The following is a 17196-nucleotide window of genomic DNA, read 5'->3' as shown; positions in this document are numbered from 1 at the left end:
GTCCCCAGCACAAGGTGCACCTGTGTCATGCTGTTTAATCAGTTTATTAATATGCCACACCTGTTAGGTGCCTGGATTAGCTTGGCTGCACAACGTTTGAGAGAAATAAGCTTTTTGTGCATATGGAAGATTTCTGGGATCTTTTATTTCAGCTCATGAAACCTGGGACCAACACTTTACATTTATATTTTTGTTCAGTATTTTTGTTCAATGTAGCTTCTTTAACTTGATTGATAGCCTGAAATGGCTTCTTGGTAGGTCGCTACAGTGCCTTCAGAAAGTATTCACAACCCTTGACTTTTTCCACATCTTGTTGTGTTACTGCCTGATTTTAAAATGGATTCAATTGAACAATAACTAATAAACTAATTCATAAAAAATGAAAAGCTGAAATGTCTTGAGTCAATAAGTATTCAACCCATTTGTAATGGCAAGCCTAAATAAGTTCAGGAGTTAAAATGTGCTTAACAAGTTACATAATAAGTTGCATGGACTCACTCTTTGCAATAATAGTACTTAACAACATTTTTGAATGACTACGTCAATCTCTCTACTCCACACACACAATTATCTGTAAGGTCCCTCAGTCGAGGAGTGAATTGCAAACACAGATTCAACCACAAAGACCAGGGAGGTTTTCCAATGCTTCGCAAAGAAGGGTACCTATAGGTAGATGGGTAAAAATAGAAAGAGCAGACATTGGCATATCCATTTGAGCACTGTATCAATACACCCAGTCACTACAAAGATACAGGCGTCCTTCCAAACTAACTCAGTTGCTGGAAAGGAAATCGCTCAGGGAAATCGGAAATCGCTCAGGGATTTCACCGTGAGGCCAATGGGTGACTTTAAGAGAGTTTAATGGCTGTGCTAGGAGAAAACTGAGGATGGATCAACATGGTAGTTATTCCACAATACTAACCTAATTGACAGAGTGAAAAGAAGGAAGCAGGTACAGAATAAGGCATTAAGGCATTAAAGTAATACTGCAAAAAATGTGGCAAAGCAATTCGCTTTCTGTCCTGAATACAAAGTGTATGTTTGGGTTAAATCCAATACAACACATTACTGAGTACCACTCTCTGTATTTTCAACCATAGTGGTGGCTGCATCATGTTATGGGAATGCTTGTAATTGTTAAGGACTGGGAACGGAATGGAGCTAAGCACAGGCAAAATCCTGCAGGAAAACCTGGTTCATTCCACTTTTTCTGTTTTTGTACTTTTTTTCTGCATTGTTGGGAAGGGCCTGTAAAGTAAGCATTTCACTGTTAGTCTACACCTGTTGTTTACCAAGCATTTTGATTTGATTTGAGTCTGCTTTCCACCAGACACTGTGAGGTGAATTCACCTTTCAGCAGAACAATAACCTAAAACACAAGGCCAAATCTACACTGGAGTTGCTTACCAAGAATACATGAATGTTCCTGAGTGGCCGTGTTACAGTTTTTGACAAAAAAAAAAAGACAAATCCATTTTAATCCCACTTGTAACAACAAAATGTGGAAAAAGTCAAGGGGTGTGAATACTTTCTGAAGGCACTGTAATTATGAGGTTGGGAGGTTGGGAGATTGGGAACCTATCTGGGCGAGCTAAAGCCAACTTCATAAAATTGCTAGATGGCTAGTAGTATTACAGAGAAATAACAACAACCCCAAATATTTTTGGGTAGTTTGAATTTTTTAAACCGTACAAATCTGAGGGGCATGTGCCCCTGTGCCCCTGTGCCCCCTATGAGCATGGCTCCTCTGACTACAACGATTTAAATGTACTTACATCATGATTTGACCTTGCTTGCCTGAATATGGATGAATGAAGCTATTGGGATAGTAGTTGTAGCTATAAACACATTCCAAGGTTCAACATAACGCTTTGCACAGGTTAGCACAATATAGGTTCTACAGTTTTTTTCACCCAATATGTTTGTGATTTATCGTTTCAACATACCTTTTTACAATACCATACACTTCCAATTATAATTTTTTTAAACCTTTTATTTAACTAGGCACGTCAGTTGAGAACAAATTCTTATTTACAATGATGGCCTACTCCGGCCAAACCCGGACAACAAAGAGTATGCTCTCTACTCTACTCTATTTTCAGGGACCAGCTAAATAAATCTGCCCAAAATACTGTATATCATCATGATCCTAGCCTTTCACTCTGTTTTCCCTGACACACACATTTACTGCATTTTGATTGGCCTGCCTGCTCTTTTGGCATCTGTTTGACTGCAGTCCACAGTAGCTCAGTATTTACCACCACCGCACAGAAACAGTCACATGAGTCGTTTCATTCCTGTCATTGCTAGAATATTCTCAGTGGATCAGGGACACTGAAAGGGCACAACTAACAACCAGATGAGCTCAGAAGTTAAATGTAGCACTCAAAAACATTTAAGCATTTGAACTAATTACCGACCAGTACAAATTGTTACTCTGGATTATAATGTTTATGTTTTTATACATTCGGGAATCATATTATGTTATCATGTTATTGTTAGTTTGAGAAGAACACAAATGTTTATTGCAGCCTGACATGTGCCTCAACTTTTATGAATAAATAATGTCTTACTACAGGGTATAAAGATATACTGTAACCACCAGCAGTAATTCACGTGCACATAAATTAAAAGATAGTTTTGTGTGAACCTGGCATGCAAGGCCAGCCTGAACTGAATAACCAATGTTCAGTACATGCCACAGGGCATGGGAGTCCAGGCTCCTTTATCCATCCTTATTTTCTAACAGTCCCTGCTTTGTTTGTTTTACAGAGAACTCCAGCCCTGGCTCGGTTTGACTTCAGAGCGGAGACTCTAAAGTGGGTAAAACGCATTGACGCACATCTCACGAGTGATTTCAAGAACATGCACAAAATATGTTAAGCTGCAGCAAAATATAAGCCTTGGTGTGTTGTAATCATCATGTTACTGTACCATATAGGCATTAGTGTGACTGACTGACTGACTGACTGGCTAGCTGGCTGGCTGGCTGGCTGGCTGGTGGTTTATATTCATCTCCACTCTCACATAGCAATTTCCATGTGGGTAGACCTCATTCTGAGTCTCATAGTGAAATGTTTCATGTGGTTGATGTGTGGTCATATTTCTGCCTTTGTCATATTGCTCATATGCCTTTTGACATAATGCTCCTATTTTTAACTTGGCATATTGTTGAATCCAATAGCTAACATATATGTTTGTTGTTGCTCTCTTTTTCAGGGAGTTACCATTTCAAAAGGGAGACATTGTGTACATCATTCGACAGGTGGATAATAATTGGTTTGAAGGGGAGCATCACGGCAGAGTCGGCATCTTCCCGCGGAGTTATGTTGAGGTACAGACCGTTACAATAATGTAGCTGAAAATGAACTCTGACCTTTTCGTTACAAAATGGAACTCACTACAGTACGGTACAGACTGATGTGCCAAATTGACCAGTCATTGCAGTGTTATTACGACACAAGTCAATTCTTCAGGGTTATGACACCAGTCAGTTGAAAAGTTCAACAGTGGAAGAGGCCCAGTATTGGTATTCACTGGAGTCGTGTTCAGTAGGAAGAAACTGTTTTGAAACAGGGAGGTGCCACCTTGTCCATGGAAAAGCACAGATATTTGTTTCCTGTTGCAAAATGTTGTACTACAGTGTGCCCTCGTGAATGTGACGCTGTTACAGTACCTATCATTGACTTTGACTGATTGCCTCCTGAACTTGACACTAGATCCTAGCATTGACATTGACCGATTTGTATTTTGGGCTTTGCGTGTATGTTTTCTCCAGCTCCTTCCCCCCACGGAGAAGGCCCAGCCAAAGAAGAGTGCCCCAGTGCAGGTGCTGGAGTATGGAGAGGCCATTGCACGCTTCAACTTTACAGGGGACACGGTGGTGGAGATGTCATTCAGAAAGGTAAAAAGAACTAGGTGTTAAGGGTTTTGAGGTTCGGAGCAGCTGTAACATTAGTTCCTCTTTTTACGTAATACAGATGGAAATCACAAGTATTGCAACATAGTACCATCATAGTTTCAGGATACAGGAAATACAGTATGCTTATCAGAAATCTTGTGTGAGCTGATGGTGTTTAGTTTGTGCTTGCTTTAATGTTATACTATGTTATCTTATATAATGGTTTGTTATATCATGCATCTAAATGTGTGATTATACAGTATGAGCTAACGGGATGCCAATGTATGTCTACAGGGAGAGAGGATCATCCTGATTCGCAGGGTCGATGAGAACTGGTACGAGGGCAAAGTCTCTGGCACCAATCGCCAGGGTATATTCCCAGTCACCTACATAGAGGTGCACAAACGACCCAGAGTAAAGAATGGATTGGATTACCCAGACCCCCCCATTGGCCAATCACCTCACCGCAGCCTCAATGCTTCCCCTCAGGTAATGACACGCTCCACACACACACACTCTCTGGTATAGCTGTCTGTCCAGGAATACAACAACCTGTACACTCCAAGTTTGCCTCAGTTTTTTTTGTTTACTTTTGTGGCCTAGTATTGCTATTTATTTTAACTTTATTATTTGTGTTTTGTTTATTCATACTCATGTGTAATGTTTAATCTTTCCGTTTCTGTCCCTCGTCCTCCCCTCTCTCTGGATGGTCATTTTGGTCTATAAGCTGAACCGTGTCCGTAACAACCGGCTCACCACATCCCCCCTGCCCCTCCCCCGCTCCCCCCGCCGCTCTGTATCCCCCGAGGTCCATGCCATCTCCTCTGAGTGGATCTCCCTGACCATAGGGGGTGCCAGCCCCCCCACTGCCCCCACCCCTCCTCTACCCCCGCTCCCCTCTGTGTCTTACCGCTGGGGCGAGTACCTGCCCCCCTCCAAGTCTGCCAGCCCCGTGCCCCCCATCTGCGGCAGCCCCTATTGCATCTCCCCCATGGCCTCCCCCTCTGCCTCCCCCCTGCCCCCGCCCTACCCGCCCCGCCCTGGCTCGGCCACCCCTTTCCTCACCTTCACCCCGCCCCAGGGGGAGGACTTCCTGCTTTCCCCTCCCTCTCCTCGTCTGTCCCGCAGCCTGAGCCCCTGTGGAGGGGCGGGCCTGGAGAGCTGGTTGACAGGGGCCAGCCCCTTGAGCATCCTGGAGAGGGAGTTGATGGAGGGGGAGGGGGCAGAGGGAGACAGGGGCACTGGCCGCGAAGCCCTGGGCAGCTGGCGAAATAGCCCTGCAGAGGTATCTGATCAACTGCATGGTGTGCAGTGTTGCATCTCGGGCTCACTGTGGTTAGAACTGGAGTTCTTCCCTCCATGAGCCACAATAATAGGATGTTTCCGTTGTTGCTGCCTCTAGATAGATAATTGTGCAATAGATAGTGAATGACAACTAACTGTAATGTTGACCTAAAGTTGACCTTCCTCCAATGCAGTCAGCAGAGCTTACACGACTCATGTGTCATATTTTGGTCTGCATGTTTTTTTTGTTTGTGTGTGCGCTACTAACATGCACATGTTTGAGTGTTAAATTGAGTTTTCATATGAAGATTTATCTCAGGTGTTTGGAATGAAAACCATGTGACCGTGCATGATTAAATCATTGTATTTTTTTTAATGTGTTGAATGATTCAGAGGGGTTGCAGATTCTTGACCCCCACAATTATACCATCATATTGGAAAATATTGTCATAGAGAAGCCAATTTGATTACTATTTGAGGATTTAAAAAAAATATATATATATATTTTACCTTTATTTAACCAGGCAAGTCAGTTAAGAACAAATTCTTATTTTCAATGACGGCCTAGGAACAGTGGGTTAACTGCCTGTTCAGGGGCAGAACGACAGATTTGTACCTTGTCAGCTCGGGGGTTTGAACTCGCAACCTTCCGGTTACTAGTCCAACGCTCTAACCACTAGGCTACCCTGCCGCCCCAAGACTGGTTTGTGAACAATCTGACACAAATGTATGAATGTTTTTATAGAAAATAACTTTTGTTTGAGAGATAGGTCTATGGATTTTTCTAACAGTGTAAATTGACTTCCACTACGATTGTGTTTACAGCACGCTGTTGGAAATGAATTGCATCTTCCAGACATCACCCACTGGGTACACACTGGTTGAATCAACGTTGTTTCCATGCAATTTCAATGAAATTACATGGAACCAACGTAGAATAGACGTTGAATTGACATCTGTGCCCAGTGGGGAACTCCTATTTGTGAGCCATGGAGTCTAATGTGTGTGTTCCTCTTACAGCTGCTGAAGAATGACAGTGACTACCATGGAAGAACCTCCAGAAGCCCTGTCATGTTGTTTGACATCCAGGACAACAACATGAATGCTAACTCATTCACGGTAAGGTGCTGATTTGCCTTTTGTGGACGACGATAATGTATGAAAATGAATATGTCTGGTATTTCTGGATAAGAAATATGTGGTGGGGATTTATTTATCATGATCTATGATGATCGCTTGCTTTAACTCGTCACTGTTAATTTAGCTGAACTTCCTCACTTAACTAATTGTTTATCCTGAACCCCATCTCAGCTTTAGACTGTTACTTTGAGTTTCTGTGAAGAACAAGTCAATAAGATGAATATGACAGCATTCTTGCATGACCTTGCTGTCATCTTTTCCTCCCCACTAATTGTGCATATCATCTTTTGAATAGTATCAGACGTGAACTAATAGTTCATTGTGACTGTGTTCATTCTATATGCCACTCACTCTAGTGTCTTGCTCTTCCATGCTTACCCCTCGGCCGGACTCCACCACCATCTCTTCTGGTGTTTCACGACTTTCCTGGTTTTTCCTGGTTTCTAACGGATCCCTCCCTTTCTGCCTTGCTACTCACTGGACCTCCTACCTTCCTTCTTCCTGTGCACCCTCTAACTCCCTGCCCTGCCCCTCTACCCAACTCCTTCATCTCTCCTTCTGGGCTGACTGGGAATTCTCTCTCTGACTGACTTCTGACCTGACCACTGTCACTAGGAGGCGGTGTGTAATGAGATCATGAATATAGCCGAGACCTCGGTGAGGTACTGCAGCACCCTCTCCCCCCACCCCAATGACTCTGTCCTCCACAGACTCCTGCCCCCCCTTCACCCCAGTAAACAATCTCTCATCATTTCCCAGCAACCCCAGTCCCACAGCAGCAGCCCGGAGCCAAGCCGTCTCAGCTGTGGAATGTGAGTATGGCCGTCTGACGTCTGTCCCTACGTCTAGTCTGAGCCCTGGATACTCTGGTTTCTGTTTTACTGTTGTACTCTGACTTAAGGCCCCAGTTCAACCGAGTCATGTTCATTAGGGCATGCCACGGAAAAGATTTTAAAATGCTTTGCAAATAGAAAACGAAAATGAGTCCCAGTAGTCGCTCCCTGTTTCAGTTGGTTTTAAACCATTTGGTGCCTACTGAACACTACCCTGGTCTTGTAAATACGTCTCATATTTCGTTTTTGATACTATGTCTCAAGTCCTTTTGTGGTTGTAGTTCTAACTTCATGTAATGTTATCCTACAGTTTCCAGGCTTTGTACAGTTACGTGCCACAGAATGAAGATGAGCTGGAGCTGCAGGAGGGAGATCTTGTCAGTGTCATGGAGAAGTGCGATGATGGCTGGTTTGTTGGTATGTGCCTGGGGGCTCAGGATGGATTCCCCAAAGATATGGTCATAGTCACATTCATCCATATAGGGTTACAGCAGAGTGACAGCAGAGGGTAAAACTGCCATGTGGGTAGTTTCTCAGAAATTCGCATATAGAGGAGGTTCAAACACATCGGGCTCTATTTTCGCAAACCTAACACAATGGTCAATCTTAGCGCTGGCAGTAGCGCTACAGGTGTCAAAAATATTTGAGCTATTTTCACAACCGGAATTAGTGGCGCAGTAGCAGGCGGTAGCTGGGTCTTGATGAATAAAGAAGTTGTGGGTGCGTCGCAGCTTGACACCTCACTGGCCAATCAGAACGTGCTCCATGGCTAAATATGTGGTCACTTTAAGTTGTGTATTTACGGTCTTTTATGTATTGCGTTGTCATCAACTCCTAGTTTGTTAAATAGCCTCCCCCATATTTGCTAAATACGTTGAATATGTTTGCAGTCCACATTGTTCTAATTGCGTTGCTTCAATATGGAAATACATTGTTTTGTAGGGGCTGTAGGGGATAGGCCTACTGTATATTGGACATGGACATGCCAAACGTAGTCAATAAGCAAGATTAAATTCACTAGGCTATTGATGAGGCCTAAAAAGACAGTGTATAATTCAAATAAAAAAATGGGGCTGTCTAAATAGTTACAGGCACCATAATTACTCCCCGTGGGCTTATAATACAGACAAGGCAACTTAGACAATGGGGGGGTTTTACGCACATCCAAACTTTTCACAGGAGCTGGACAAAGATTGAATATAAAGAGAAAGGGGGAATGTCCACTCTCACTGTTAATCTGCTCCCAAATGTAACGTTTTATAAACGTCATGGAGCCATCTTACTGATCATACTTGCACTTCTCCAGAAATAGCCATGTACATTCTCAACATAAACCCATTGTCGCTGAATCTTTATAATAAGTTTGGTTTTTAATCAAATGAAATGAAAAGCAATTCATCTGTTTGGGTTTTTTTTCAACAACAACAATATTTCTAAATAGGATCGGGTCAGAAGCATGCATAAATCGCATCTCTTGTTCCATGAACATAAAGCAAACCAACCAACCACAGGAGGTTGTTGGCACCTGAATTGGGGAGGACGGGCTCGTGGTAATGGCCGGAGCGGAAAAGGTGGAACGATATCAAATTCATTAATTACATGTTTCCCCGAGTTTGATGCCATTAAATTCGCTCAGTTCCAGCCATTATTATGAGCCATTATTATGAGCCATTATTATGAGCCATCCTCCCCTGAGGCGTGGATGTTTGTCCTATACATTGAATATTGTTTATGAAATAGTATACAGTAACCCTTCAATAAGGCTAGTTAACAAACATAACAAACATTTAGCCAATCTGGTATTTTCTTTTTTTTTGGGGGGGGGGGGGGGCTTCAAATATTTATCTACACACATTGCATTTGCATTTCAAAAATGCACTGCATGTTCGAGCCATGGACAAATGAATATTGCCCAACCATTATAATAAAATTAGCCTACCATTGCCGTTGATATAGCCTGTTAGTGGCTTTGCCACGTGGAAGGTAAACAAATGAACAGGCAAATAGCCTAGGCTACAAGCAGATTCTGCACCAAGCACAGCGATTGGAATTCCTGCGATTGGACAGTTAGGTCCAAGAGATGAAAGTGTAAGATACAATTTTTTTAACAAAATTACAAAGGAAAAACAATAAACAGTCTATTGTAATGACATGATGTTTCTAAACAGACTTCCTACAGTCACTGGCACCTTTCATTCGATGGGTATCTCACATAGGCCTATTGAGTCCTAACTTTTCCCAGAAGCTGCATGGACAATAATAATGTCCAATATAAAGAAATACGGTAATGGCAGTTGACTCTTTTGCTGCTGGAAGATATTTTAATAAAACATTGGTTATAGGCTACTGATTAGGCTACTGTGTGCCTCCGCTGACAAAATCGATGCCATAACCAATTGGATTACTGCTAAAACAGATTTTAGTGAGTCTTAAATATCACCAGTAGCACTACTTGAAATTGGCATGTTTTTAATGACACACATCAAATATTTCCACCCCTTCCACCTCAGCGCAAGCGAGCATATATATATTGCAAAGCGCTGGTTTTTAACACCTCGGGAATTGCCAATGAGCGTGCGTTAGGCCTAAAAAATAGAGCCCGTAGAGTTCAAAACATGTGTTTATGTTTATGTACTCAATAGTAGTGGTTGCTATTATGTCACATAAGTAGGCACATTTGATTGCAAAGACTAACAAATGTTGTTGTTGTTTTGTTCACAGGTACCTCGAAGAGGACAAAACAGTTTGGCACGTTTCCAGGAAATTACGTAAAAGAGGTCAACTTATAACCTGTCAGCAAACATTTATAGTGTGAGGAGAACCTAGCTCTAACCCTTGGTTGCCTGTTGAGTGTTGGGAAATAATTACTATTATGCTTGACTCTTTAAATTAGGACAGTTATTTAGTCAAGTGAATACGTTTGTCTAATGTAAGTGATCAGTTTGGTCTGAGGTATGTTAAGGTGCATGAGGTGACAATAGGAGAAAGCTAGCTGTTGACCCTCTGCCCAATCGTCAGTGTGGTGTACACATACCCTAACCACGTCCTGCACAGTACATGGCTGAATTTATCATATGATATTCTAACAATGGAATTTTTAGTAAAACAATTCAATGTCACACACTGCAGCATACACTGAGTGTACAAAACATTAGGAACACCTTCCTAATATTGAGTTGCACCCCCCTTTACCCTCAAAACAGCCTCAATTCATCGGGGCATGGACTCAAAGTGTCAAAAGCGTTCCACAGGAATGCTGGCCCATGTTGACTCCAATGCTTCCCACAAGTGTGTCAAGTTGGCTGGATGTCTATTGGGTGGTGGACTATGCTTGATACACACAGGAAACTGTTGAGCTTGAAAAACCCACCATTGTTGCAGTTCTTGACACACTCAAACCGGTGCGCCTGGCACCTACTACCATACCCCGTTCAAAGGCACTTAAATCTTTTGTCTTGCCCATTCACCCCCTGAATAGCACACATACACAATCCATATCTCAACTGTCTCAAGGCTTAAAAATCTTTCTTTAACCTGTCTCATCCCCTTCATCTACACTGATTTAAAATGGATTCAACAAGTGACATAAGGGATCATAGGTTTTACCTGGGTTCACCTGGTCAGTCTGTCATGGAAAGTGCAGGTTTTCCTCATGTTTTGTACACTGTATATTCTTATATTCTTACTTGCGGTGTGTCCTTGTGATTTGTTAACTACTATACAAAGTATTTTTGAAGCACATGAATGTCTATCTATATGAGGGGGCAGTAGCAGAGCAGTTTATGGATCAAGAGAGCGGTTCTTACAACCTCCATGATGGATCAGGAGGGCTCAAATGTGTAGTTGCTGCACTAGAGAAATAGGAGCTGTTATTCATCAGCTACCTTCCAGGACCTATGTTGGGAAAAGTTGTTTTATTTAATGTTGAATGCAGATATATTTGAAGGTTGACATGACTTGCTAAGCTGTCTATCCATGTAGTGTTTGGTTGGACATACCATGAAGGTACCAGCCTGTATGTGATGGCACATACTTGGACCGTGTCCAACAGACCATATTCCTTGGGTTTAAATATCAAAAACCCATTGACCTGACAGCGAACTTAAAGCAACAAATTTATAGGCCTGCTATATTGTGTATCATCGTGGAATGGCTTGATTTTGTTAGCTCAGAAGGCACTAAAAGTTAGAAAGCTATGTTTGTGACAATGTAGGCTTGTAGTCTTTATACAAAATAGCAGTACACTCTTACCTCAGTGTAGTCCAAAAGCTTCCAATGCCATTTTAGTATTGCCTCTGGTTTCTATTCAAGATCTGTACTATAATTCGAGCACGTTCATCTGCATGATAGAAATCCCAATGATCAAACATATTAGCTAAGCTTTCTGTCAGATGAAGTAATGAATGCAATCAGGAAGACTGGCTGTGCTATGTATGTACCTGATGAAGATAGCTCGCGTGTGTGTGTATGAGCTAATGGGTGAGTGTGCGTGATCTTCTGTGATTCCTGTGAGGTAGCTGGTGGCAGACAGCTGCCTAAACTAGACTGGCTCCAGTGGAACCACAGGACAAGGCGTGGTATGCCACCTATTTTTTTAAGCACTTAACTGTATCAATAGCTAGGTTTCCATCTAATTGGCGATAGATTTGAATGTGAATATTCGACAATCCGCATGAAAACAATATGCACATTTCCCCACCAGGGATGTGTTTGAATCAAATGGACTTGTTGTGGAGAAAAGGCTCTGCGTGATGACGTAGTGCACATAAATATAACTTTTTTGCGGTCAAATTCCCATGCCCCAAAAAAGTGAAATGTGTTTCCATCGCATTTTCAACGCTACTGATGGTTTTGTCACAAGAATGTTGTGTTATATAGAGAATATGCCCACTCTGGTCTTGGCACGTGCGCTTTTAGCCAACAGTTCACAGATAGAGTGCGGGTAGGCTAGCCTACATTATGTGATTATTTGAATTGTCAAACAGCAGCCAAGCATCAATTATCATGTCACGAGAATATTTATTGGAATGGAGCATTAAGCTCATCTCCTTGCACTTTCACCACCCTGTGAAGTTTATGATAACTTATTCAATCTATAGCTTAATAAACTGCATGTTTTCCGAGTTGTAGTGGGACGACCACACAACATATCACATGACTCCCAAGTTAACTTCAATATGATATTATATCAATATTTTCTTACTAAAGGTATTTCCACCGCCATTTCTTGCATAATTAATTTGACTGACAACAACAAAAAAACTTTGGAAAGTTTAGCGACAAATTATTTTTTATTTTATCCGACATGTAATTTTCTTCGCGTTAAAAAGGTTAGTGCCGTCATTATTTTGAGGCACAACAAGAAAAACATGACTAATTATCTTTGAGCTGGACTACTCCCTTGAGGAAGATTGCTTTGAAATCGGATATCAAAGCATCGAAGTAGTCTTCCTGTGAGGACAGAGGTCCCCAATTTCAAAGCTTCATCAGATTTGTAAACTGGTAAAAGGCATGCACCATGTCAGAATACTGTATATTCTGAAAACTTGGTAGATTGAAAAAAAGGGCGCCTTATGTTGTGGCAGCTCTACTTTCTTCTCTCTTAACTTAGTCATATCAAATTCTTCCTCTTTATGACTAACTGCCTTGTGTTCTTCAGCGGAATCCTAAATGTCATGAGTGACAGTCTAGGCAGTATAATTGAAATTAGAGTATATCAGTTAGACTATCAACATCTAACCAGTATTATTACCTTTTTTTTACAGTAGTAATACTAATCTAGTTCCTGGAGTGATACTGATGAAGATTATTTATATGTTACATATCTTTATCATTTTCAGACAGAACACACCACAACACACCATTCCTCACATGGAAACACACACACACACACACACACACACACACACACACACACACACACACACACACACACACACACACACAGTGTGTTTCCCCTATATTCATTTATTTATTTTGCTCTTCCGTGCATTGACCAAATTGGGACATGGTCTGGAGTTATTAAGTGGCTACCCCCTATCATGTTACCTTGTGAGATATTTATTCTACAATGAAGTACAGCTCTGCCTGTTTACTCATTTGTCTGTTGTACTTGAAAGGAATAGAAAGCTTCATTCTGTCAAGCTGTTACAATGTTTGTCATTGACATGAGACGATACAACACTCAAACATCCGACATCGTTTATCCCTAGCTTTTTTACAGCCAACATCCAACATTGATGAGAATAGTCTTGTGTGACAGTTGTTCTTACCAAACCAGTTACATTGTGCTGAGTTGGTCTCTAAATCATTAATTTGACTATCAAGAAGTATTTTGCGGCAACAGTGAAGCATAGATGAGGTGTTCTACTCACAGGCGGTAACTTAATTGGGAAGGACGGGCTGTAGTAATGGCTGGAACGGAATCAATGGAGCCATATCGAACACATCAATCATATGGTTCTCATGTGTTTAATACCATTCCATTTACTCCATTCCAACCATTAATATGAGCCGTCATCCCCTCAGCAGCCTAATGTGGTCCGACTGTATGGCCATTCATGTGTTTGTAAGTAGTGTTTCTCACATTTCCCCTGGGTCTGCTGTACATAACGGCCATAACTTATGTTTCTGAAGGATAACCTGAGTGGTGGTTGTATTATGACTCCGCTGTGAGCTGTTTACCACATAGAGATACAGTATAACACAATGTGTTCTATTTAATTTTGTGGTTCCCCCATGCTAGCACTTGCACTATAGATATTACCCTTCTCCAACACAGACATCCGAAGTCAAAACAAAGCTTATAAGATCCAGGGACAATTTAATAAGGAAAGGTCTGTTCCATGTCAAACTGGCTGTATGATAATCGCTCTTCTTGTACTATCGTATGATAGCCTTTACAAGTCAGTGTAGAATGTTGATGTGATAATGTGCTCCATGAAACATCGCAGGATGTATGAATGTATGATTGTGGAGTACTGTATACACACATTATGTAAAAAGGATCCGTGCTTTCAGCTTGAATTAACATGTAAACCATTAAAACAGCCTGGCACAATAAGGATTGTAAATATGTATAATAAAGAAGTATGGAATCCAAGTGATGGGAAAAGTCACATAAAGCTCTATCAGTTGTTCCGGCTTATTTACCTGAATGATTTTTTGGGGGCAAAAAGCACAGAGTGAAGAGTTATTTAGCACAGACAGTTTGATGCATATGAAGTAACATTACGCTGCCATTTTTGTGAGGATCGTAATGCCTTATTTCAGATACAAATTGTGCCTAATTTTCATTTGCTTTTATTGATGATCACAGAAATGTATCCATATGTCATATTTAAGGATATTACTATTGTTTATACCATGAGATTTAGTCCTTGATGGGAGAATAGATGTACTAGGTACCACTACTGTACCAGTACCTTGACTAAAGTGTGACACTGCTTCAAAGATATTATTAATGATCAAGGCACTTAACCCTCATTTGCTCCAGCGGTGCCGTACTACTATGGTTGACCCTGTAAAACAACACATTTCACTGCACCTATCCGGTGTGTGACAATACTATATATATTTTGTTTTCTTTAGTTTGCCAAGATGCACAACCTGCAACAGGTTTTGTTTGTTTGCTTTTTTTTTTTTGCTTTTTTTTTGCAGTGCTGTTTCAGTGTCAATATTAAAATGAAGACAACACTATTTACTGCTGTGATTTCGGTATTATGCAATATTTAATAAACTATATAAAGCATCCTGAAGTACCATGTGTCTCGTGTCATTTAATAGGTCTAACTTTCAAACAACTGAAGGGTTCAAAAAAAAAAAAAAAAACTGTTTTACAGTTATTTGTATTTAATGTTGTTTGACTAAGCTTAATCTGATCATTTTCTCAAAAACCCATACTGTACACAACAGACTCACAGACGCAGGTATACTTCAGAGAACCTGAGATGTCATGGATAACGCTGATTATATAATCAGTGCTAGATAGGAGACAGCACAAACTCATTTTGCCGCGGGGGCCACATTCGGTCTTCCACAAGGTCCGAAGGGCCGCACTGAAATGTTTTTTATATTTCCTCGCTGTCACAATTTGGAAACTGTAGTGCTCTATCCATCGTTTATGGAATTTTCAATACTCCCCGACTGTCTATTTATTTTTTTGGGATGATTATTAGCGAGCTGGACACAGTCAAGAAACTGTTTAAATGTAGGTCCATTATCATTCCTACACAGTTTAGTTTTAGTCATTCTAATAAAGTATATTGAATATATTGGACCCCTTAGTGGGCCGGGTCCGATCTGTGTTATGTTTCACATAAATGATAATGGAAAAGTAAACAATTTTGGCTACAGTGAGTCCGACACCACCAACAACATCCCAATTGAACCTCTGATTTGAAAGTGATCAATACAGTTCAAATGATTTATATTGCTTTGTTAGGCCTACTCGATCATGCACTGAGAGGCCCCGATACAGTAGGCCTAGTAGGACAGTTTCTGTGTAGGGCCTACATTCATTTGCTTGTCTCCCATCTTACTCTTATATAGTCCAATTGGTGAACATGTAAACTTTTTCATTAAATCATGAAACTTGTTACACTTACACAGTTTGGGGCCCTGAACATTTTCAAATATGGAGCCATCGCAAAAGAAACAACACATTTTCCACCATTACCAAATAATGTATTTTGCCTCATATCTCCTGAACCAAACATTATAACATAGAAAATGTCATGTCTACGTTTTGATGGTCAATGATAACAACTTTGCCATGTGCAACATCATAAACAGTTCCGATTATTATTTCTGTGCCATACAGTCTACTGCTGTCGTCTTTCCCCTGGCTGTGAATGTAGAGACTGTGTGACATGACACTGTAAATTCATGGAGCACAGAAATGCCTTTGAAATTGTCTGGACCCAAGTGCTTGTGGGTGCCAAATGCCACTGACCAATCCTCAAATTATAGTTCAGAAGAGAACATTTCCATTTTGGAGCAATTCACAATTCTCGTTTATGATTGTAGTAACAGTCTAGACAACATCAATCAAGCTCATTTTGAGATCATGAAGAAAGGAACAGAAAAGGAGAAAATCCTTCCACAAATGATGCATTGGTGCAGCACATCAAAATCAAGGAATACAAATGTTATTTTTATAGCCCTTTTCACAACGATTGTCATGGAGTCCTTAACAACAACCCAGCTTAAACCCCCAAAGAGCAAGCAGCAGCAGCAAAGGAGAAACAAAGAAAAGATGGACGGAAACTCTTTTAGCTGTACCGAGTAGAAGGTTGGAGTGCATATGACCATCTAGGCCAGACAAATGGTCAATTTAGGCAAGATAGTATGGTCTAGTATACAGTATGTCACCAAGATTCAAGGCATGGATGACTATCAGGGTCGTAGTAGATCAGAGTGTACAAGACCCTCTAGCCAGAGAGTCCACATATGCCGGCAAAGATCAACTTTATCCATATTGGGACATAAGTCCATAATGAGTCTATATCTGGGCCTTCTGTGTAACATTGTGGCTAAGCCATCGGAGTCATAGTCTCTTGATGGGCATGGGTCCTGAGATCCTCAAAAGGTTCTACAGCTGCACCATCGAGTGCATTCTGACTGGTTGCATCACTGCCCGGTATGGCAACAGCTCGGCCTCTGACCGCAAGGCACTACAGAGGGTAGTGTGTACGGCCCAGTACATCACTGGGGCCAAGCGTCCTGCCATCCAGGACCTCTATACCAGGCGGTGTAAGAGGAAGTGCCTAAAAATTGTCAAAGACTCCAGCCACCCTAGTCATAGACTATTCTCTCTGCTACCGCATGGCAAGAGGTACCAGAGCGACAAATCTAGGTCCAAGAGGCTTCTAAACAGCTTCTACCCCCAAGCCATAAGACTATTGTTCATCTAATCAAATGGCTTCCCAGACTACTTGCATTGCCCCCCTCTTTTACGCTGCTACTATTCTCTGTTACTATCTATGCTTAAGTCCCTTTAAATACTCAACCCACATATATTATATATTATATATATTA

The 17196-nt window shown here is 41.3% G+C and overlaps 1 protein-coding gene across 40 annotated transcripts in view; it reads left to right on the top strand.

Annotated features, from left to right (window-relative positions):
- LOC110502275 (sorbin and SH3 domain-containing protein 1) overlaps window positions 1-14915 on the top strand; it is a 71956-nt gene extending 57041 nt beyond the window's left edge. For 18 of the 40 annotated variants that reach the window (XM_090216604.1, XM_090216599.1, XM_090216606.1 and 15 more), the window contains 9 exons: window positions 2773-2819; window positions 3220-3334; window positions 3779-3904; window positions 4196-4390; window positions 4629-5186; window positions 6206-6304; window positions 6941-7137; window positions 7469-7575; window positions 9880-14915. In XM_090216604.1, coding sequence (XP_090072730.1) covers window positions 2773-2819; window positions 3220-3334; window positions 3779-3904; window positions 4196-4390; window positions 4629-5186; window positions 6206-6304; window positions 6941-7137; window positions 7469-7575; window positions 9880-9947 — 1512 coding nt within the window. In that variant the 3' untranslated portion in view covers window positions 9948-14915. The remainder of the gene's footprint in view (window positions 1-2772; window positions 2820-3219; window positions 3335-3778; window positions 3905-4195; window positions 4391-4628; window positions 5187-6205; window positions 6305-6940; window positions 7138-7468; window positions 7576-9879) is intronic. The other 22 variants (XM_090216610.1, XM_090216612.1, XM_090216611.1 and 19 more) reach the window with 3 other exon arrangements.
- The last annotated feature ends 2281 nt before the right edge of the window (window positions 14916-17196 follow it).

The sequence above is a fragment of the Oncorhynchus mykiss genome, chromosome 23 (genome assembly GCF_057628025.1).
Source record: "Oncorhynchus mykiss isolate SJ-2025 chromosome 23, ASM5762802v1, whole genome shotgun sequence".
In the NCBI taxonomy this organism is placed as follows: Eukaryota; Metazoa; Chordata; class Actinopteri; order Salmoniformes; family Salmonidae; genus Oncorhynchus; species Oncorhynchus mykiss.
The sequence above is the reverse complement of the archived record's forward strand: the minus strand, read 5'-3'. Positions and strand labels throughout refer to the sequence as shown.